Raw genomic sequence first — 23,477 nt, 5'->3', positions numbered from 1 at the left:
AAGCAGAACAGCGTGAAGTAATTCTTGAAGTTGCACATCAGTTATTTTGCCTATAATCATTAAAAGACCACAAAAGATAAGCAAAGCTGTACTTCCAGCCTGCTGCAAATACAGCACTGACTTGAGAAAAGGGATAGGAAGGAATGTTTGGCAGTCAAAATGTGTAATTCTCTTTGCACTGCTCTGTAGTGGAAACTATTCTGATGGCTAGAAAAGATGAGGTTGACCTAAGTCTGAAGACCCTGGAACATCTGGAAAAAATACAACAATGGACCCTTTGATGTCATTCCCCAAAAAACCTATGTGACAATGAACTACACTATGCCAGTAGTCATAAGATGAAAACAGTTTTGGGTTGCAGACAGAGGTAACAGAGAGAACTTATCCTGGCATTGCCCCATATTCTTGATTTTTAGGAATAGAAATATAGGGAAAAATTGGCAGATGTTTTGCCACCTGTTTTTCAGCGTAAAGGATGCTGTACATTTTATGGTTACTTTACACAGTATTACTGGGTAATTAAGGCTATCCTCAGTACCCTAAGATTGTAGTCACAGGATCATGGAGTAGAAGTCGGGGTATAGGGTAGAACAGGGTAGAAGTAACCCTCAGTTGTCATCTACTTCTTCCTGTCTAACGGTAAAAAAAAATCAAGTATGTCTATATCGTTAGAGAAAACTTTTAATGTAACCTATTCTAAAAATTTCCAGGACTGGAGGTTTCCCAGCTATCTATTCCAGTGCTTTACCTTGACTAACCTTACTGACGTTTTCCTATTGGTTAGCCTGAATCTCTCTTGCAAAAAATTTGTTTATTTCTGATTATTTCTTCTAATTATATGGGTAGCATAAGAGATGACGGTGTCCCTTTAGCTCTTTACAGAAGGCTATTCTGTCTCTCAACTCGAGACCAAACAAACCCAAAACAAGCCTTTTAATCTTTCCCCACCAGTCAAGTTTTCTAGACCTCTGACCTTTCTTGGTGCTTTCCTTAGAACTCTGCAGCGTGGCCCACATTTTTCTTGCAGCGCAGCATCCATAACTGGACACAGTACTTCAACTGAGGCCCTACCAGCCATGAATGGAAAATAACTTCACATATTTAGCAGGCTATACTCCTGTTTATTCACCTCAATGTGGTCTTTGCCCTTTTCACAGCAAGATGGCATTGTTGACTTATGTATAACTTGTGATCCATTGCAACTCTCAGACCTTTCTCTATAGAACTATTATTGATAGAACTGTTACTCATTCTGTACATATATATTGATTATTTATATGTAACTGTAGAACCTAGCATTTATTCTTACTGAATTGAATCCTGTTTTCCAGACCACATCCATGTGAATTTGTCAAGTTCGCTTCGGATTTTAATCCTGTCCTCCAAAATACTTGCAGACCCACACAGCTAAGTGCTGTATGCACTAATACGGATACTCTCTTTCAGAGTTTTTATTAAAACACCAAAAATGAAGACATTCTAAACGAAATAGTAAAAAGCCTTTTGGAAGAAGAGTAGGAACTTAGATGTCCTCCTGACAGAATTTTAACGGTAGGGGAATTTGTTTGTTTAGGGTTCGTTTGTACCACACAATTGCTGTATGTTATGCTGAGTGCTGTTTGGCAACTCCCTACACCACTTTCAATGCTCATGCTCTTTAAACACCTAGCTAAACTGGTTGAAATTAGGTCAGCACAACTTTTTGTGGATACAGACAGAATCCATGTTGAAACAAAAGCCGCAGCATTACTTCATCCACTAGGTACCATGGAAGCAGCATAGCTATCTCATGTTTAGAGTGTCTTCCAAGGCTATTCCTGCAGCTCTCAGTACGCATTCATTCTTGACATATTCTTATTACTCACCCATCTCATTTGCTCTGTAATGGAAGCTATCTCCTGTTCTGAATAAACCTGCACTGCATTTAACCCTTCGTTTCCATATTGCCCATTCTACCTCTTCAAACAGTTCAGTCCAGCTCTGACAACAGAATTATGATCTCCATTCAACCTCCCTTGCCAAGAGAGCTGAGAAGATAATTCATAAACCTCTCATGCATGCATAGCAAGAGTGATTTTGAGAGAAGTGGCCAAAGTAACCAGAGTAGACAAAAGACCAATTTTTCAAGACATAGTTCTGAAAAAGAGACAAATCAGATCTTTAGACCAGAAGGTGGTGATTCTTTTCAGCACAGTGCCCTAGAAAATGGTAACAAGAAGTAAAGTAGAGTTTCATGAAATGCCTCTGGAATTGGAAGCCACTACAGTTGGATGAACTAGTGTTAATTTTCCATGGAGAAAGTCTGAGGAACAGGACAAAAGAGAAAACAGTGCAGGAAAAGATGGAAGACATGGTGCCACTCATGTTCTCTATATATCACCCATCATCCTGTGGAAGAAGCAGAACATAAGAGGGAGGAATGACTGGGTTAATGGAAAATAATTGGTCATGAGAAGTAGTATATGCAGTAGATTGGACTTAAATTTGGCTTGGGGTGAGAACTGAGACATTTTATTAGCAGTTCTTTCTGCATCATTTCAGCCATATTTGATTAACAATGGAACCAAGTAGGGGGAAAATTAAACACACTACTATATATGCTTTAAACATTTTTGCAGTTAATGTTAAATTACATTTAACAAGCACATTATCTAGAAATGTGACCCATTTCTAAACTGATATGGCCTCCCCTACTCACATGTTTTTATGCCAAAAAGGTTTCTCATAGACCTTTGTGGAAGATGCTCAAGATTAAATGCTGTGCATTTCTGATGCACATGGTCCTGTAATTCCTGTATTACTCTGTGCTAAGTATTCAATAACAGAGATTCAGAATCTGCTTTTGAAATGTCATCCATCCTTTCCAAAGGACTGTCCTGTGATAGAAGTATTTGAGTTATAGGCAAAAGTAACTTCCTCAAGTTGCTGGTCCCTGGCTTGTGATCAGCTGGAAAGACCAAACTGCAGAGCAAGCTTTTGCAAAACTGTCTCCACTAATTTACTGTCTCCACTAATTTACCGGTTGGTTAGACTTTCCAATACAGGTTTTGGAAAGCACAGAAAAGTTCTCTTACTTGGTTAAGCTAAAAATTAATTTCTAGAGCAGTTCTGGCCACTGAGATATTAATAATGTAACAGGTGTTAACTGTAAAGCCAAAATTGACAAAAGTACGTGGACCACAGAAGTCACACTGCTTTACATCATGGAGTCATAAAGGCTAGCCTTATTAACAGCTGCCAATATGTACATCTGAGAACAACTGAAAGAGTAAAACATAACCTTAGAAGCACCATGAATTGTTAGGAATTTGTTAAGGCACAGCTCAAAGCCCTCCAAGAAGAATATATGTTTCTGTTACATAAGTTTATGTATTTGAATTTGTTTGTTTCTTTTCTGTGTTCATTGGATAATATCTATTCTCTCACCTTTCCTTCTTCTTGCTTTACCAGGTCATCAGGTGGTGGAGGGCCTATTTTGCTATGTCTTGCTTTTGTAGATGGCAGAGATTTTCCTGATTTTTGTTTGACGGACTTATCTTTTTTTCCTGAAGCTGATGTAACAGGAGAAATTATGGTCGGTATATGAACAGAAGGGATGTTCAGAATTCTTGCTAGGACAGGATCTTTTTTATCATCTAAGGAAGGGAAAAGCAACATTTTTAATGCAATTAAGTTTCGTAAATGTAGATGGCCACATTTTATTTTTTAACAAGATTTTGTACACTAAATTTCACCTTAGAAATAATAACCTTGGTGAGGGAGTTTATTATTTCAGATAGAGGGACTGAATATATGAAATTATTTAGAAAGTCTTTCCATAGACTGACTACTTTCCAGCCTAAAAGGCATCTTGAAACTATTGTTTCCCACAGGTCATCACTTCTCTCTCAAAAATAGAAAATACAATATTTTAAATTCTCTTTTACCTCCAGAATACTTAACAGGTGGATTCATTTTGAGTCTAGTATCTAGGAGATGATCACTGTTGTTATGCTTTATCATGGGCTGATCCAGCATGGACTGACTCCGGCAGTTTTGCACTACATAGCTCTATTTGCTATAATGATTCAGAAAGATTCTGATGATCTAGACTTGCTAAGACTCTCCTAATTGTTAACGGCCAAGCATTAGGGCAGCCTGCTAAGCATGTTGACAGGAAGTAGTCATGTTACCTTCCAAAACAGTTTCTTGAAAATAAAATTAGTAAAACATTTTTGTTTCGACGAACTGACACTTCTCTTCAATCAGAAAAACCCAGACATCTCTAACCTTAATGCTTTTTTGAAAGATTTTTTTTAATCATCTTTTCTTGCTTGAAGGCAGCCTAAGTCCCAAACCTATAACTCATGAAATAGCACCTTGTTTCCCACCCAGACAATTTAAGCAATTTAATTCTTGTTTGTTTTGGAGAACTTGTTACCCCAGATGGAGCAACTTGTTATCCACATCTTAACCACATCCATATAGATAAGAACTGAAAACACCAGTGAGCAAAACATGATGATCTCTGAAACCATCTTTTGAAAATCTTTTTTTAAATAAATAAAGCAAGCTTGATTTGCTTAGTAGTTTCTACAAAGTATGAAGTTTAATGACAAGTCAGTCATTTCAAGAATGTCTTTAGGAAGACTTCAAAAAATCCTTTTTTTTTTTGTTTTGGTAAAATTACATTTTAATTCTGCTTCTTCCAATGAACAATATTGTTTAATGTGAAAACTGATACATCAGGCAAAGAAAAGTTAAATAACTCATTGACAAACTGCAAGCCAGATCACATTCAGACAAAGAAGGAAAGAAATGCATCTGGAAGCACGCTAATAGAACCATTCTGGTGTGAGATCATAGCATTTTCTGTAATGCAGATGAAGTGTTAGTATATTTTTGGCTGAAAAAGATAAAAGGTAGGCCTAAGTGCTACTATGTCCACTGTTTTCAGAAAGGTTTTAGCATAGATGGTTTTAGCTCTGCAGATAAGAAAATGCAGAGGCCATCTTAAAAATAAAGTTCTAAACTACTAGAAAGGCTGCCTACATGTTCATTTGCCTTATGGATGATTCTGGATTTATGGCAACTGCAAAGGTGACTCAAAATTTAAGACACTCAGGCTAGAAGAAACTATTAGATGATCTGGTGATAAAGTTCTATTTAGGAGTCCATGGATAACAAGCCTTCCACCTCAGTTTTTAAGCCTTCAATCTCAGTTTTTGTCTTGGTTGCCAGCATTAGGGAAACACACAAAAATCTGAATATATCCATGACCTTTAGGCTGAAAGGTGAAATTTAGACCACCACAAAGATTTTTGAAATCCCCGTTTTCATTAGCTGATGCATGAGAAACTGATGCTTTGTTAGGTGGCTCTGCTTTCATGTACTGAAATTTATGCTGCATGGCTTTTACAGCTTTTTGGAAGTCTGAGGAAAGGCAAACAAATCTGTTTTATTTGTAATGTTCTAGAGAGAAATTCTCAGCTAATTATATAAAATAGGAAAGTTTAAAATTCTCCATGGAGTCCATTCTGATACACATTTATTAGACAGCATGGCCATGGAATAAACAAGTAGTAGTACCCATCTCCAGGTGGATGGTGAGAAGAAACCGCTGACTAAAACTCTGACAGAGCGAGTGCTCCACAGAGAAGCAGGATAGCTGAAATGAAGGATTCTGAGGCAACTGTCCAATAAAATCATTAGCGAATGTAATCCATCTTGTCAGGTGAGTATAAATATCCATGTGAACACTGCAAACTGGGTATAAGCAAATTCTTATATATAGTGAGGGGAGCTATCCTTTATAGCTACCCATGCTGTGAAGTGGAGCACACTCAGTTTCAGATGACACTACTTTCCAGAGTGCTGAATTTAGGAACAGAAGCTGTTATAGGCTCTTGATCCCTAAGGAAATTTCACCTACCCCTTTACTCTTGTTGCCCTGAAAAATGAGAACATTGTGTCTGAGGGTAACAATGAAAAAGAGTGGATTATTGAGACAGAGGGAAAATGTCTTTAGAAATCTTGAGAGAGATGGGAAATTCCAGAGGACTGTCAGATTAAGGAAGGTTTCCTTCCTCCTGTACACATGTGCAGATTTCTAGCACTTGGAGTTGTACTCTCATGATTTCATCAAGGCACAAAGAGCAAACGCAAGGGTTCTATAATACCGAGAGATGAAAGCCCCACAGGTGCTCAAGCAGTGCCAGATTCACAAAGCGATGAGGAGCTTACTTCTCAGTCTGGTTGTAAGGTGGTCTGAAGTTAGATTTTGGTCATGCTAGAGAAAACAAATAATAATTCAAAACTTAAACAAATATTAAAATTTAACCAAGAAATTAAACAGATGCATAAAGCTGGCAGCGAGCCTGAGGCCTTTTGTCATCTTAGCTTCCCTAAAAGGAAGATGGAAGAGACAAAATGAGAAAAACAGTAAGAAAAATGAGAAAAACAATAAGAAAAATGAGAATTAGAGAGGTTCCAGAAAATGATTTCAGTAATGCAGGGAAAATGAGTAATTTGCAACCAATTTAACCAATCGTTGGAAAGAAACTGCTGATTACATGGCATACCATTCTACATTAGGGATGGATGGCATATGAGAATAGTCTAAGCCAGAATATTTCTGGTCAGAATTTTTCTGAGCACTTACGATACAAACACCCACAAGGGGAATTAGGCATAAGCAAGTAATTGTAGAAAACCTGCAAACAATCAAAGAATGCCAGTCAGCAGCGCTGCACTAAAGCTCAACATGGCAAGGATTATTCTAATGTAGAATGGGATGCTTATGGTAGATGTGAAAAAGCCTGAACATCACAGCTGACATGTAGGTGTTTAATTAGACATGTCTCTCTTTTATGCCAAAATATAAGTTTTCACAGTCCACTACATTGTGGATGCCCTCTTGGCCCAAGTTTAAGAAGTCCTTTTTTAGTAATTAATTTTCTAAAATGTATTTGAATAATTAAAACTGAGTGTATAGTCCACACAAAGATGCATTCAATTAAATGTTTTCATATTTTAAGAGCTGAAAAATGCTGGGATTATTTTCTGATTAGAGGAGGGTTTCACTTTTATACATATGATGGTTTCAGTGGCCTTTCAAATGTAATGGAAACAAAAAGCTCTTGGTAAAAGCAGACGCTATTTTCATTGTGGTTTTGTGAAGCAATTGCTTCCAGTTGGTGAATGTGTTTATTGAAAGGCTGAGAGAAATCCCTCATTATGTCTGCACAACTGTAACCTAAAGTCCAACTCCTAATGTAAAATGAAAGTTCCATAATCACCTATATAAGTTTACAAAAATATTATTTCTTGGAAAACCAAGAAGACTCCTCAGCAAATCACATTTTCTTTGGCTCAAATTAACTGGCTGATTGTGCTGGGCTACTTAATAACAATACTTGGAAGTTTCTCCCTCCACTGCTCTGTTTTCACAGTAAGTAAAAAAAGCATGGAGACCTCCCTCCATTTTGAAATTTGAATCATAGAATATTCTTGACAACGTAATCTCATCTCGAGCCTTGCTGAAAATTCCCCACCATGTAGTAACAGCTGCTGAGAAAGGCAGAGTTGCATGCAACAAATTATTGGGTTAAGGAGTATATGAAGAAAAAAAAAAAAGAAAAAAAAAGAATTCCCCCTATGGTTCTCAGATATCCTCTTCTATTTGCTTACTTTACCTGCTGTCTTCCCTGTAGGTCCATAATAGCTCAGGGACAGCTGGATTCCATTTTCCAAGGTGGCTGAAAAAGATCCAAACTTGCTCACAGCTTTCTTTTGATTTTTCAATTTTCCTTTAAAAAAAAATTAGAATGAATTTTAAAGATAGCAACACATACCAGAACCACCTGACCTGCAAACCAATGACTGGTGTAAATGGTGGCACCTCAATGTGGATGACTAACCTGTAAAATAGATTAATATAGGACAGCGAAAAGTTTATCATTCCACTCATAGGGTAGTATGTAATAGTCAGTTTTGTGTAATATAGCTGTGATTTTTCATATAGAAATTGCATTCTAATTAGCTAGGTGTGTAAAAACAGGTTTAATAGCAACAACTAGTGAAAAGTCTTTGTGAATTTAAAGAGCAAAAAGAACCTAGTTCTGGAGTCAAGGATCCTTGTTTCTGTTCCCTACTTGGCTGACAAGAATGCTGAACTGCTCATTTCAATCATAGAATCATAGAATCATTAAGGTTGGAAAAGACCTCTAAGATCATCGAGTCCAACTGTCAACCCAACACCACCATGCCCACTAAACCATCACATGTGGCCTATGCAGTATTAAAAGTCACTGTCTCTCAGGTATTGTCACAGGGACTGTATCTTGAGGATAAAGTAAAAGAAAGTAGAAAAAGTTGAGAAATTAGATCCAAAGATATGTCTGGCATTTGTGAAAGTGGATCAGGAGACAAGCTCACTTAGGGGTGCAGGATGAGATGTCACATGATGGGTACTTGATCCTTGAGAACCACATGAACTATGCAAGGTAACACCTCCGAGACAGTGACACTGGATCCTACCTTGCCTCTAGTTCAACTCCTACTGCCTTAAAGAAAGGTTCTGCTGGTAAGCGGAAATCCTTGGGATTTCCAGTATGGAGAACAGCTGCTTAAAACTGCGAGGAGCAGCAGACAAGACTGCAAAAGAAGGTTAAGGCAGGCACCCAACACCTAGCCATCTCCCAGTTCTTTCATCAACAAGGCACACATGGTGAGACCTCATCTGCTCCTATTTACTGTCTGTCATTGCAACGTTGATTGGTGACTCCGCACCTGCAGGATGCTGTTTTGCCATTTTGACTGCATTAAAAGCTCACCATTGTACCATTCAGCCACTGCCAAGTATCAGAGTGGATTGATTCTTCTCTTTCTTACTGCCTTTCTATAAGGTACTCCTGTTTACACAGGAGGAATGCCTCTCACTTGTGCCAAGTGAATACAACTTGCCTCAGATGCTAGCACACTGGTGACTGAATGTACCATTTGACAGACCCCAGAGTGATACAGGACTACTTTCAGAAGGGCAGACAAGAAACATCTCATCTGTGGAAGGGATGCAAATTTTCTATTCAGACAACCTACAATTACATCAATGGTGGCAGTTGAAGCCAAGGACAGGAGCAAGAGCAGGATGTTTTCTAACACCGATGAAGATCAAAAGAGCTAACACACCTACCAAAAGTTATACTTTTCCAATACTCTTCAGTTCAGTAAGGACAATTCCATAGTGCTTTTGGCAAACATATACACAAATCGTTACAGACTGGCTTCCTTCTTGGAAACACACTCACCTGGGTTCAGAAAAGACTTGGATTCAATGCTTTCTGAGTGTTAGCAACATGTCAACCAGCAGTAGAAGTCACTGAACTGCAGAAAGATCTGTTTCTACAGAAAAGGTCTTGAGGAGGCACTAATGCTACGGCCATCTGACCCACAAAAGGAGGTCCAGTTCCAAGGGGGAAATCTTCACGTTCAAGGGCAGACATTTATTCTGGTCACAATGGACATGATTCAGTTTGCATCTTCTTAGGCTTTCCCAGGCCACATTAAGATCTGAAGGAGTCCTCCACTAAAGAATAAAATTCTTTTCTTGAGGAATGGTGACTCTTTTCATTAATTTCCTTGCTTTGGAAAAGAGACTGGTTTGCACCTGTTGACCTGTACTGTGCTTCTACATCTTGGTAAGATCTCTCTACGTGGTGCTTAAGTCAGCCAACTGGATTTTTACTTCTATTTACAGAACACTGATCTTATTTACCCTCTGCCATTAGTAGGAATTTATTTTGTTAGTTGATACAGTTTGCATCCAATTACTAAATATGTCAAACTATTCATTCTTTACATCAGTGATGTCAATCCACTAACCTGATCTAATTTTCTGTTCTTCCTTAATTTCTTGCACTTCGATTTCTTTTAAGTTTTTCTTGGGGTCTGTGATATGAATGAAGAAATTGTGGTTGTCTTTTATCACTTTCACCTTTACCAAAGTTAGATCTGCAAAGCAATGGGATACTATTATTACTCCCAAAAGGCTTCAGAACTGCCCCGTGCCCAAAAAAATCCCTCCACCTGCAACTATAAAGCACACGAAAAGAAAATTGCTCAGAAGTGGACTGAATTGCTTAGCAGTGGACCGAGACAACAAAATTAAGGTTAGCTGAGTTTAGACTAAATATTCAAAAACTTCATGGCAATTAGATCTGAGAGACTGCAGAATAACCCCGTTGCTTAGATATATTGCATTTGACTGGACAAATTATTGGAACATGCATTCTCGGAATACCATGCATTGGTTGCCATTGAACAGATAAACACAAACTGATTTTTCTCCATTTCCAATTTTCTGGTACTTTATTTATCTATCGATTGTTAACATACTACAGGAAAATGTAAACATTAGTAGTGAGAGAGGCTAATATGGAATTACATGGCACTCTCACAATGTCTTTAACTGAATTTCTATTACTGAGACGTGAAAAAGCATTTATGGATCAAGAAACTATGCCATCAGTTAGTAACCAAGTCAAAGCAACACATAAAGAATTGAAGAATCACCTTTTACAAACTCTATCTTCTCTACTTGAATCTGTCCTCCATCAGATGGGAAAAGATATTGACTGGTTCCTGATACTTGAATGAGATCCTCCCCTGTATTGTAGCCAAGAAACTGGAAAAACAAGTTTTAGATTACACGTAAATGAGAAAGGCAGAAGCCATGAAAGAGGCAAATGAAGGACAGATCATCAGGATCCCACTGTTCTAGTCAACATATTTTGCTTAAATACTTAACTAATGTAATAACAATTTTAGCAAATAAATAGCAAGTTATTCTCATATCCAAATAATTTGTCAGTTACTAATTGAAGTAACCTGTTACACATAAGAGCAGAATCTGGTCCTTCAGTGGTATGGAGCCATCATGGAAACTGAAGAGTAGCAAGTAGAGTGGTGGCTTAACATATAATGGGAAGGAAAGAAAAATTCTGGCCAAGTACAAAGAGACAAAGCACAATGCCATGGGATCAGATAAAGGGCAGATAAAGATTCAGCTTTCCACCCTCTAGATTTTGGAATTCAGACACTGTAAATCTGATTCTTAGATTGCTGTACCTTCCAAACAGCCACAAATTGGCATAAATTAGGTGAGTGCACTCAAGTAAGTTCAGATTGAAATGTTATATATCTCCAAGTCTGAAGTCTGTACTCAAGCAAGTTTAGCCTAAATTTATTGACCTACGCAAGATTTGAATGCAACGCTTAGACTCTGCAAATATAAAGCAGTGCAAACTGTCTAAAAACTGTTTGGACACAACTAGTGAAGAGTTCCCTCTGTAAGAAATATCCCTCTGTTAATATAACAGGCAGAATAGCTTGTATTAGGGCACTCCAAGAACATCGAATACTGTGTTCAGTTTTGGGCCCCTCACTACAAGAAGGACGTTGAGGTGTTAGAGGGCGTCCAGAGAAGGGCAACGAAGCTGCTGAAGGGTCTGGAGAGCAAGTCTTATGAGGAGCGGCTGAGGGAACTGGGGTTGTTTAGCCTGGAGAAGAGGAGGCTCAGGGGAGACCTCATCGCGCTCTACAACTACCTGAAAGGAGGTTGTAGCGAGGTGGGTGTCGGTCTCTTCTCCCAAGTGACAAGCGATAGGACGAGAGGAAATGGCCTCAAGTTGCGCCAGGGGAGGTTTAGATTGGACGTGAGGAAAAATTTCTTTACTGAAAGAGTGGTTAAACATTGGAACAGGCTGCCCAGGGAAGTGGTTGAGTCACCATCCCTGGAAGTATTTAAAAGATGTGTAGATGAGGCGCTTAGGGACATGGTTTAGTGGGCATAGTGGTGTTGGGTTGACGGTTGGACTCGATGATCTTAGAGGTCTTTTCCAACCTCAATGATTCTATGATTCTATGAATTTTGAAATAGGGAATGGAAGAAACAGTGAACTCCTTTTACCTGATTTCCAATGTGGACAGCCAAAACTTCAACTAGGCCTAGCAGTCCCCGAATATGGGAGTTGGAACAGGTCTTTATGTTCCCCTTTCCTACCCTCTCCCATGAAAATCACATTTTAGGCAAAATTCATCCCATAAATATATTTTCCATGGGCACAAAACCATGATCAACTTATCTTTGTGTTCATGTCATATACACTGAAAACCACCCAAGTTAATTGAATGGTCTTGTGTAGGATAACCTTAAACATCAGAAACTGCTTTCCAAAACTTTTAGGAAAGGATCTGCTGCTAAAATGATGGCATTAAAAAAGATGTAGTTAGGCTTAATTTACCCTGAACTCCAATTTCACAATGGATAATAGCTTTGCTGTAATCTTAGCACTTTCCTAACGTGGTGCAATAATACGACTCCTTGCCTTATAAACTTTCTCAGAATGTGGTTCTGGGACGCTGTGATCTTCCTCAATTTCAGGGGCTTTTGCTGGCTCATCTTTAAACTTCTCTTTGGAAGATTTCTTGTTGGAACCTTTACTTTCTTCATGTATTATTATCTCGTGTCCTTTCTTTTTACCTCCCAAATTTTCTTTTTTTCCTTTTTTTGCTTCCTGACGTTGTTCTTCCTCTAGTAATTGGCCCTGCTCCTCCTTCCAAGCCTACATTAAATGTTAGGAATTCAAATGACTATAGTTCTCTTTGTATTACAAGATATCTCATATGTGCATGCTGAAAAGAGTACAAGTAAACAAACTCAAAGGAACCAATGTTCTAAGTCACTCACATGTTTTCCAAATGTGTCTACAGTTTTACAGTATTACACACTATATTTTGCATAAGATTACTGACTCATTCAATCCACAGGATCAGTCATTCTTGACCACAGGAGATATATCAGATGATTATTTATATCTTACACATTCAGTCATAAACAAATTATTTTGTTGTGCACTTTTCCACAATGTTTATCACCAAATCAGAACGCATCACTGGTATTAGTTTATCCCCAAAATGCAACTGTGAGATAAAATGATTTTATTCTTTTACAGAAAGAGGAATGAGGTATCAATACCAGAAATATCAACTTGTATCAGGAAGACAACAAGAGACACCCGAAATTTTCCATAGTATTTAGGGCTTTGTAGCATTTCATATTCTAAGCATACCAAAGCACAAACATTTCTGTGGAAGAAATGGTAAGCATTCACAGTTACAAGTTAGGCATTAGCCTATCTTGAGCCGTGCCAGCTCAAGTTGAGTACCCAGGAACTGGTTAACACCATTCCATATCTACATTCCAATATCAGTCCTTTAAGTGCAGAGCAATACACACTATAAGAAAGATAAGACATACTATGGCTGTGAGGAGTCAAAAAAAGCAGGAGAGTACAACATCAATTAAGCTAGATTTGTGCAAAGTAACAGATAGTGCCAATGCTAAGACTTAAAAAACCATGTGCTTAACTCCTAACTCAGCCAGAAACTTACTGTGTGAACCTAGGCAAGTCAATTCATCTGTAGTGCATGACCGTGCTCTACATCTATAAAATGGGATTCTCTGTCATAAGGGAACTCTGAGGTACCATATTTACACTCCTTAATTTCAAAGAGATGTAGATAGTGAAAGTAGGAGTTGGGTACATAAGTACTTCCATGAATGTGGGTCTTATGTTTTCATAGCTTTATAACCAGAAAACTTCAACGAGAAGTAGGATATTATGCATAACTCTCATTTCCTAGTTCTGCAATTATGAATTGCTTTTGGAATGTCTAGTCTAACTCCAAACAGTCTTCCCTTAAGAAAATAACATAATATAACTGTATCAATAAGGAATAAATTAAAGAAAACAAGACATAAAGTATACAAAAAATAGCCAAGAGCAGAAAAACTAAGAGGACTGAGTCAAGTCTACGTAAGAATGAAGGCTTACCTTCCTGGGAAAGCAGTGTTATTTAGTCCATTTCAGAAACATACATATTTTTGCCTCACCTTTAGAGAACCTTCTCTGATAAAAGGACTTTTATCATCGTTGGATTGAGATTCTGGAATAGTCTCCATTACGTTCTCGGGTCCTGACATGCTGCCTTTAAGAAACGAAAGGGGAATAAATGAGTTTATATGAAAATTGAATAATTTAAAAAAAATGGAAAAATAAAAATAAAAGAAGCACAAGTAAATTAAAAAAAATATATATTTGTAAATAATAAAAGTATAAAAGTAGAATAAAATGTTAAATATTTTTAGAGATAAAATAGAAAGACTGTTCAGGTTAGAAGAAACTTATCCGACAAATAGTATTATTTGATAGTCATAACTGGGGACCAAATATGCTAAATAATATATCAACATATTTAAAGACTCACTCTCTACTTCTTCCTATTGAAGGCTTTGCTCCTGCAACAAGATTTTTTTTTAATGCAGATGAGCAATGCTGAATAAACAATAAGCAGTATTTATTATTTTTGCTACTACCACTGTTCCAGAATTCAGATCCAGTGCTTTAACCAGCTCACCAAATGCCAGAACAAGCTCAACACCAGAATCATAGATACTACAACCTTTCGAGTCAAAAAAGTGAATAAATGCTGTCTGAACCTTCAAACCTTCACTAAAGAAACACTTACCATATCCCCTGTTTACTATTAGGGCTTTATAGCATCTATGACTCATGAAAAGGGTATCTCTCTAGGTGTGTGGTGTTATATCATGCTTGGATACCCATCATGCTAGAAAAGATAAATTAAAGTACACTATCGGAAACTTCTACTTACATTACTTTGTTTTAAAAAGTAAAAATTGCAGCGTGGGTTACAGCACTACCAATGAAATTGAAGTCACCTAAATACACTGTTGCCCATCTGCATGTCCCAGCTAGAGGTGATTATCTTCTTTCAGCAAGTGAACTTCTCTATGAATCATATCTGTCATGAGGCACCAGATGCGCAAGACTCAATCTAGCTCCTGTGACAGCTAGATAGGTACAAATTATGATTTAGAAGTCATAACTGTCCTTTCGGTTTCCAAACTATAATCAGACGTGTTAATTGGGTTGAGGAATAACTTTCCTATTTTTGTAAATGCTAATTGCTAGTACTAGAAGGTTTCAAAGTGTCTTCTCAAAGAAGGTGAGACTAAATATCAATGCAAGGCTAAATATCAACAGATCATTGTTAATACCATTTAAATACACAAATAGACAATTTGGACAAAAGTTCTCTTTTGACAAAAGGGGTTTTCAGATTTTGCTGCCTGCTCAACAGTTACTGTATGAACTGCTTACAATTCTCACTATCCAAAATCTTGCTTGTAATTAAAGTTTGCTCTGCAGTCTAGTCAATTCCAGTTTCCAGTTTTAGCTTCTAGCCCACAGCTTCTGACTTCCAGCTTTTATCCTGCCCTTTTAAAAAGGAATTTTCCTGAACCGTGTTACCAATTTTAACTACTGCTCATCTCTTCACATGTTCAGTCATCTAAACAGAGGTTCATATTTGTATGTAATCCTTAAATAAACACAGCTACTGTAAATGTAAATTGACATTAAAGGTCTCCGTTTTCAGAACAGAGGATGATGCAGAATATTTAAATATGTGTATTTAATTCATTTCAAAACATATTTAAGTCTATACAGATGACAAAACAAGGTTACCCTATGAAAAAATATATGCAGTTCTGCTCTAACGACTTTGGGTCTCAGCACTCAACATGAAAAATGAATTTACTAGGATAAAACAAAAAGATACCTACTTTTGGCTTTCTTAGGGAAGCCATTTTTTTTGACAGCACATGCAGACAATTCAAAAGGTCCTTCTGCCATGGCTTTTTCCAGTTTAAGAGACTCTATTTCCTTAGCCATCTTCTCTTCTTGATATTTGACTTCTTCCTCTTTCACCCAGTCTTCAATTGAGTTGGCCACCAGCTCGAGATAGTTCCTGAAAAGCACAACATTCCTCTATTTACCATAATACAGTTTTCACTAATATGATTTCAGGTCAAACAAAATCACTTGGCTTCTCAGTTTCTTATATAAATATTATTCTATAACCTTTGAGAGAAGGCTTGCATTTGACAGGGTTTCGCTCAGTTTTTACAGGAGCTGGTACTTTTGCCTGGCTGGTATTTGCTTAATATATCTTATGTTTGGGATTTTGGTTCTCCTTTCTGCAGACATATTAGAAACTTGTCTTCCAAAGAATGCCTGCCCTCAAAGAAAATCCAGAAAGTCAGAAAACATGGAGACATTCAGTTTAAGAAAGGTTGAGACTAATTCTCCTCCTCACTGTTTTACCACCAGGGTATTTTCTTAGTTGCTCTTGATTTATGTTGTCTTTTAGAATACACTTCATTTGTTTGTTCAGCAACTAAGGAGGTGTTACTCTATTTAATTTCTAGCTCTTCTTTATTGGTGTGACAAGAAAAGTGCTTGGAAATTGTTATCCAAATCCAGATTAGAGAATCAATGCACTGTAGCCTGGCGTAAATTAAGAATATTCACAATTAACTGCTGAATGACAAACTGATCCAGAGTTTGCAGCTGGTATCGGTAGTTGCATTGTCTCATCTTCCAAAGGTGTCTGACATGACTGCTAAAATAGTTCATTGGGAACAGCTGCTTCCAAGGTAGGATGAAGCCTGGAAGTCTTGTATGCAGTTGTCACTCAACCCCTTGTTTGGAGTGTTATCCTAATTCTTTAAAGTAAAATTCTTCACGTGTGCAAAACTGAAAGGGGCTTTTAAAGAATGCATAAGATTCAGTTGTTGTATCTTCACAATGTTTTGCATTTGTAAGTTCAAGATGATTCAATTGTACCTCATGACAGTTTTAAAGTTCTTATTGCAGCATTACATTGTATGTCCAAGAGAATTAATATGTAGACTATCTACACAGACTGGAGATGTATACACTTCATGTACAGCTTAAAGATACACAAGTCTCTCACAGGTCCTGCAATGTACGTGGAGCCTGCTTTGGGAGACTTGCATGGAGAAACTGTTGATCACACACTCCGTACAGACAAGGTGACTCTGGTTGTATCTGAAGAAAAGTGTACAAGCTATAAAAACAAAGGTGTTGAAAACAAAAGGCAAAACTAGGTTGGAACCTAGAGTTGCCAGTACTAGAATAACTTGAAGATGAATATACGTTATAAATAAAAAAGAGATTATTCGCATGGAAAATATTTTAGGGCAATGAAACGGTCATTCAAAGTCAAAAATACACATTCTATTAATATGTATTCTGATGTCGCTACTGCCAATGTCTGACTCAGAATCATTTCTCAGAAAGGATTATTCTTTTCCAGTAACTTGTGTAATGTGTTTACTATGAAACAGTAAACAAATGTCATTAAGATTAACTTTGAGCAAAAGAATAGTTTTGATAATGTCTGAATTCATTTGGCTTCCTGTTAGAGCGGCCACTTATCCTAACCAGAGTTGAAATGTTTTATACGCACACATATCACTGCAGGTACATGTGTACCTTCGGATCCCCTTAGTAGCATCCATTGGATTTCATAGGTAGCCTCCTGCTGCCTACCCTTTGAACAGCACAATTCCTGAATTTTTGGATGTTCTACATGAACTACAAGACCTGATATCCATAGAGAAAAATGAAGGGTAACTGGGATCTCCGGGAGCAAAAGCTGCTGCAATGTAAGAAATTTAATTTCCCCCTCGCACGAGAATTTGCTGTAACAGGACCCACTGTAACCAACTGATTAGCAGGTAACAGAAGTATATTCCAGACAGCAAGTACGGAACAACCCGACAAAGCGTGTCTGTGGTCTGTAAGATGTCACAATAAAGAAGTAACAAAGGTAGAGAACTCCTAACAGAGAGATAGTCAAGCACAGCATCTGTTGTGTATTTATAACTCTCCTGTGGTGAAAGTGTGACTCTTAAATATATCCCAAAAATTAGAATGATAGTAATTTTAATAAAAGGAAAATCAATAAATTATTACTAAACTCATCAGGAGCCAGTTATTTCATACAAAGGTAAAAACCAGTAATACTACTGCTTAATTAATAAGTAGGGTTTGTGCCTGTTTCTGGCAACTTAGTGGGATCTGGAAGCTAATGCAGGCAACAGCTTGAAGCACTCCAGGTATTTAAAGACTGTCTTCCACAGAAGTGTTATGTTGCTTGGAAACATACACTAGCAAGTATTTATGATACTTTGTCTGGAAATCTGAAATGATCTTTAGCAAAAAGGTTGAATAAGGTCAGAAATTGTGCTGATTATTTCGCAGCCAAAAGGCAGGTATAGATGCCACATAACAGAACCAAACGAGAGCCCATAGCTCTTCAAAGATACTAAGTAGCATACATAGCAGTGACATTGGATATTTCTATGAAACAAGAGCAAAGCCAAACCTTACTACCTTTCATGCCACTCCATGCAAGGAGTTTCTTTAGGAACTCCTTGCTGCTTTGAAACAGAACCCGATGAAGTGTCACTGAACAAAGATGGCATGCCCCAAGCAGAAGCTATCTTTAACATCTAAGCCTTGTTTCCAGTGTATGTGGAAGAGTAAGAAGGAGGAAGCATATAGCTATTCCATCCTCAACTGAATTATAATGCATCTACCAGAGAACATGCTTCATTCCTTCTTTGGATAAAAAATTAGCGACTTTTGTTTTGCAGGTATCAAGAGCTCTTCCCATTTTTCAACTGGCCTTGAATTGACTATTTCAATGCCCTTTCAAGGTGACCAGCCAAATCATTATAGGACCCCACAGATGAAGAGTTGTTGTTTCAAGGATAAACGCTTCCTGAGATGGTCTGGTTCCTCACTATCTGCTCCTACAGACAACACAACAACAATATGTGATTGGGATGAGCTGTTACTCAGTGTATGTAAACACCAAGTGACATGTTAGATGTACTAGGGTATGTGACCTGGTCTCCAGTGTCTGTTCCAAAAGAGTATGGGTCTCCTCTGGGTCTCATGTCATATGTGTCAGCCCTGTACGGACATCTCAGAAACACCAGTCAGCTAAACTGGCACCAGGTGTTTATGTTTAAGCAACTTGAATCAGGCCTTTAATGTCCAGTGCCCCAAAGAAGAGTAAGAACAGCTGGCAAAGTAAACAGCTCTAGGCTCCAACAGACTTTTGTGTAACAGACTGAGACCACTGACCCTCTGCCTGGATCTATCTGAATGCAAGACCCAGGTTTATTTGAACACACCATCTTTCACTATCTTTTGGGGAAGATTTCAGCTGTTATATACATGCAAAAAATTGATTGACCCCACATTTAGTGGATTTGCCCAACAACCACAAAACAGCCAGCATTTTCTCCAAGGAATTTTGTGTTTCTGCTGGTCAATCTCTTCTGGCTCTGGTCCCAGTCACTGCTGATCACAACAGCTTCTTTTCATGGAAAATAATTTAAGTCCAAGTGCCTGGAAAGCTGAGATAGACTCACACAGAGTTCCTTGACTGAGCACAAGGATACAAAATTCAATACAAAATATGTCTTCAGGAAGGCACACTTTGCCTATTTAGCATTCAAACCTGTTCAAATATATAGGTACCAACAAAAGTTGCTATTAGAAGATTCCCATATTCTGACAAATGAGGCACTGCACTTAGAAAGGGATGCCTGCAAACAAGTTGGGGGGGGGGGGGGTGTTGTCCACTGGATAATTTGCTTGAAATTCTATTTGATAAATCGAATCTAATTAATCCATAGAGCGCCAGAGCGACATGGTAAAAGATAGCTCAGCTGTCTCTCCATGGCATTATAGTTTCTTTACATATCAGTACATGGACACATATTCTATTCTTGGCCAATTATTTGGAATAGCAGTTAGGTCCACATCATCATTTATATCACTGTTTCAGTGCAAAAAAGTATTCCAAAATGAACAGGTCCACTGACAAAAGCTGTAATAGTGGACACATCAACCACTTGCATACCTTTAACTGGTAAGCAGATAGTGACAAGGAATTAAGAAGAATGTGGTATTCTGTGAAAAAATTATTCTAATATCAATAAAGGGCTTCTAGCTTTTTTCGGAAAATTTTCCCAGTGACACTCGCCCAGTTTATGTATACATAGTTGAAAAGCCTGATAATTATATTCTTAGACAGAATTTTCTTTTTAACCTCCCTCACCTGAAGTGTCCTCAACATAATTTTCTTGATGTGGATATCCCTAATATGACTTTGCGTGTATGTGTGCATTATATATATTTTTATAGTTTGTGATAAGGAGTCACATACAGTTACTGCATGGTTCTCCACACTCAGAAAAGCTTTGTCTCAATAGAATTCTTTTGATATAGCACTGCTTTCCACCTGCGTGACTTGCTTTCTCATAAGCGTGTTACATCATGGTATCTTTTAGTTTCAAAGCTTTGCCCCAAGCGTAGCCATGCAGGCTTTAATTGAAAATGACTGTGAATGAGACATGAAAGATAAAATCAATTACCTGAATCCAACATTAGAGTGCAATGCAATATCCCAAGTCTCTTGGCACAAATGATACTGATTCATAGGATTGTGAAGAACCATTAGCAAAGAGTTATCTTGGGTACGATAAAAGGAATCAATACATCTATATTCTTGGGATGCAGTATGAAGAACCTGAAAAAGGAAAGAAATAAAGGTACATCCTCCCTGCAGACAGTAGCATATGTACAGATGCTACACAGCACAGCTTTTAGAAAAAGGTGCTTCAGAACGTCACTCTCCTACAAGATGTACGCAAAGCATTTGGATTCCAGCAATCCTAAGTGTTCAGGCAGATGGAACTTGAAACTCCACTGCTATTCATATTGAGAAGAGGCAGTCACTATGCTCCACCTTCTGAGACTGGCCATGAATGAAAAAGTTCAGCTAAATAATAAGCAAATAAATTTAAATATTAAATAAATACTTAAATTTAATTGAGTGTTTAAATAAATAAATAGTAAATAAAAGCAGAACTATCATATACCAGGTAAAAAGAAAACAAATTTACTGGTTTTTAACTCAGTTAAGTTTACTTGGTATACAATTTGCTATGCTATGACTGCACATCTCTGAGATTTACTGTGTTCTGTATTATTCCACTCTGTTCTGTACTGCCCCATCATTTTCAATGTTCACATTGTCTACAGGCTGAAACTTATTTTATAGTTATAGCTAGAAGAAAGCCTTCTTTGAAAGTACTATTTTTACAGAACTATGCAACTGAGATAAAACTGAAATACTTCCATATCAACAAACATTCTCTTTAAACATGAAAACCTTAATATCAGCTGGTGTAAAAATTATGTTCAGATGTGACATGTAGTATAAAGAAATATGGAAATATTCTTATAAAATGTTATTTTCTGTTGCAGTTATTTTCCACCAGTATCTTTTGACTAGATTCACTAATTATTGACAGTTCAGTTAGTATTAGCTATTTATGTTGCACAAGGAGGAATTCCCCATGTACTGAAATGTATGACTAGACTTTAAAGTTGTGATGCTAAAGCAGTGCTGAAAAAGTCCAAGCAGCCTTTCCTTCATCCATGTATAGCATGTGGCAGGATCAAATAAGAATTGCAGTATATGAAGCTCAAGGCAGCACAGGAACTAATGATCCACTCCTCCCAAGAGAATGCCTACTAACTTAAGCCATCTACACTTGAACTTATCTTTCACATTTGTCGCTCTGTCTTTCTGCAAGATGAGTTTTAGTCTTTAGCTTGCAAGATTTCTATAAATGAAGCTTGTAGCCCTGAAAGGGTGAAGTACCATTACAATAAAATCTTCTATTTGCCCATAAAACATATGCTGCATAGGTACTTGAAAAGTATGCTTTCACATACATCACATAATGAGTCCCATAACTGCCAGGGAGGATCACCCCTAAGGGCAAGATCATTCTGCCTCCATCACACATTTAGCTAAAAGACTCACTACCAAAAAGGACAGCTGCAGTTTGGCCAAACCAGGAAATAAAAACCCATTACAAACTAAATTTCACACAAGAAACTGAAAAGCAGCTAAAGAAAAATGGGTTTTGGTAAAAATGTAAAAGGGATAAAACTGAATCAATTACCTAGCAAGGAAATACCCTGTACTCTGCTACTAATTCTTTGTACAGCATTCTGAGGGGTGACTGTATGTATAAGATTGTCAGTTCACAGATACCTGAAGAAGAACATGGGGTTGAAAATGCTCAGCAAAACTCCAGTCTGTCAAACAACGCCTCTGTGTCTTTTTTATTTCTTCTAAGTTTGGTCCTAGGCCATAATTTTCCAGACTCACCTCAAAATACACCAAAACAAAATAATGAATATCAACTTTTCAGTGTCAGTTGTATTAAATTAACTGTAATCTTGTTGACTTAATAGACAGCATCCCATGTTGCATCACAGTTAATTGCATAATGCTGCACATGTGTAGACCCGTATGGCACTATTTAATAAAAAACACAATTACTCCCAAAGGTTTTTGGTCTTGGCTTTTTTATGGCAAACATAATCTAAATATTTTTATTATTAGGTTATATGTTTTTGAGTTCTGTAAGCAATTATGAATATTTAAACATGTCCTATGAAGTAATTTTAAAATTGCTATATTTATCCAGGGCTGTATGGCAGGCAGGTGTTTCTGAAGATGCCAAACTACACAGTCTGTTAGTGTGATACAGTTTGGCAATTTCTCTCACTTTCTCATGCTAGTATTTGACCCCTGGTATTCAGTGAAACCAGCATAGAATTGTCATTAGTAGCTTCACCAAGACCCATCACCTTAGAACTCAAAGAAAGTGATTTCATAGTGCTTATGGCACTATTTGCCAAACATCACAAAATTGACATTTGCATGCAGCATTGCTAAGGAATCCCCAGCAACATGTCCTGTCACTAAACAGTATCTTCTGTTGTCTCATGCTATAGAGCACAGTTTATTCCATTCCTCACACTTGCCATATCAGAAATAAAAAGATGCAATTCGTTGTTCAAAACAGGATCAGCCAGACCATCTCTTCCATCTTTGCCATTTGTTTCTGTATGTCCTGGAAATTGAAAGCAGAATTTTAAGAAGTGTTCCAGAAATTTCAGCCCTAAACACTAAGGTTGGAGTGATGCAATTTCCTTAGCCTCCCTGATGAGATTGCTATCAAGTTGAAGCTTCCTTTTATGACACTAGACCAATAAATACATGATCAGCTCTGCCACACTTCTTTCCTACAAGAGCACTTTGAAATCCAGGGGCAACAAGTGCCATAGTTTATGAGAGAGAGAGAGAGAGAGAGAGAGAGAGAGAGAGAGAGAAGAACTCCTTATAAGACCCACTTAAATCATCCTCTTATTTGTCCTATACTGGCCTTGCATGGTCAAAAGATTAAAAATACTCTAAGAAGTGTCCTCAAGACTCATACACAAAGAACCATTTTTCTGCTTACTATACAAAAGAATCAGTAACAAGCATTCCTTTGCACAGATGACATAAAAAAGAGGGCAAAATAAATTATTTTGATATTTTCACATATTTTTGAAAAATGCAACATTTTAAACTTGAAATTAATTGGATTTATAGAGTTCTAC

General features: G+C 37.4%; 1 protein-coding gene across 1 annotated transcript in view; it reads right to left on the bottom strand.

The window, feature by feature from the left end:
- The window catches only part of SPAG17 (sperm associated antigen 17), a 124,019-nt gene that overhangs the window by 46,974 nt on the left and 53,568 nt on the right, over positions 1-23,477 (bottom strand). The window contains exons 15-24 of the mRNA XM_076348037.1: positions 22,857-22,945; positions 22,078-22,194; positions 20,384-20,538; positions 15,689-15,873; positions 13,934-14,028; positions 12,366-12,602; positions 10,552-10,663; positions 9,862-9,990; positions 7,674-7,787; positions 3,427-3,635 (exon numbers count right to left, since the gene is read on the bottom strand). Coding sequence (XP_076204152.1) covers positions 3,427-3,635; positions 7,674-7,787; positions 9,862-9,990; positions 10,552-10,663; positions 12,366-12,602; positions 13,934-14,028; positions 15,689-15,873; positions 20,384-20,538; positions 22,078-22,194; positions 22,857-22,945 — 1,442 coding nt within the window. The remainder of the gene's footprint in view (positions 1-3,426; positions 3,636-7,673; positions 7,788-9,861; positions 9,991-10,551; positions 10,664-12,365; positions 12,603-13,933; positions 14,029-15,688; positions 15,874-20,383; positions 20,539-22,077; positions 22,195-22,856; positions 22,946-23,477) is intronic.

The sequence above is a fragment of the Aptenodytes patagonicus genome, chromosome 1, assembly GCF_965638725.1.
Source record: "Aptenodytes patagonicus chromosome 1, bAptPat1.pri.cur, whole genome shotgun sequence".
NCBI classification, from domain to species: Eukaryota; Metazoa; Chordata; class Aves; order Sphenisciformes; family Spheniscidae; genus Aptenodytes; species Aptenodytes patagonicus.
This window is presented reverse-complemented; position numbering and strand designations above follow the sequence as displayed.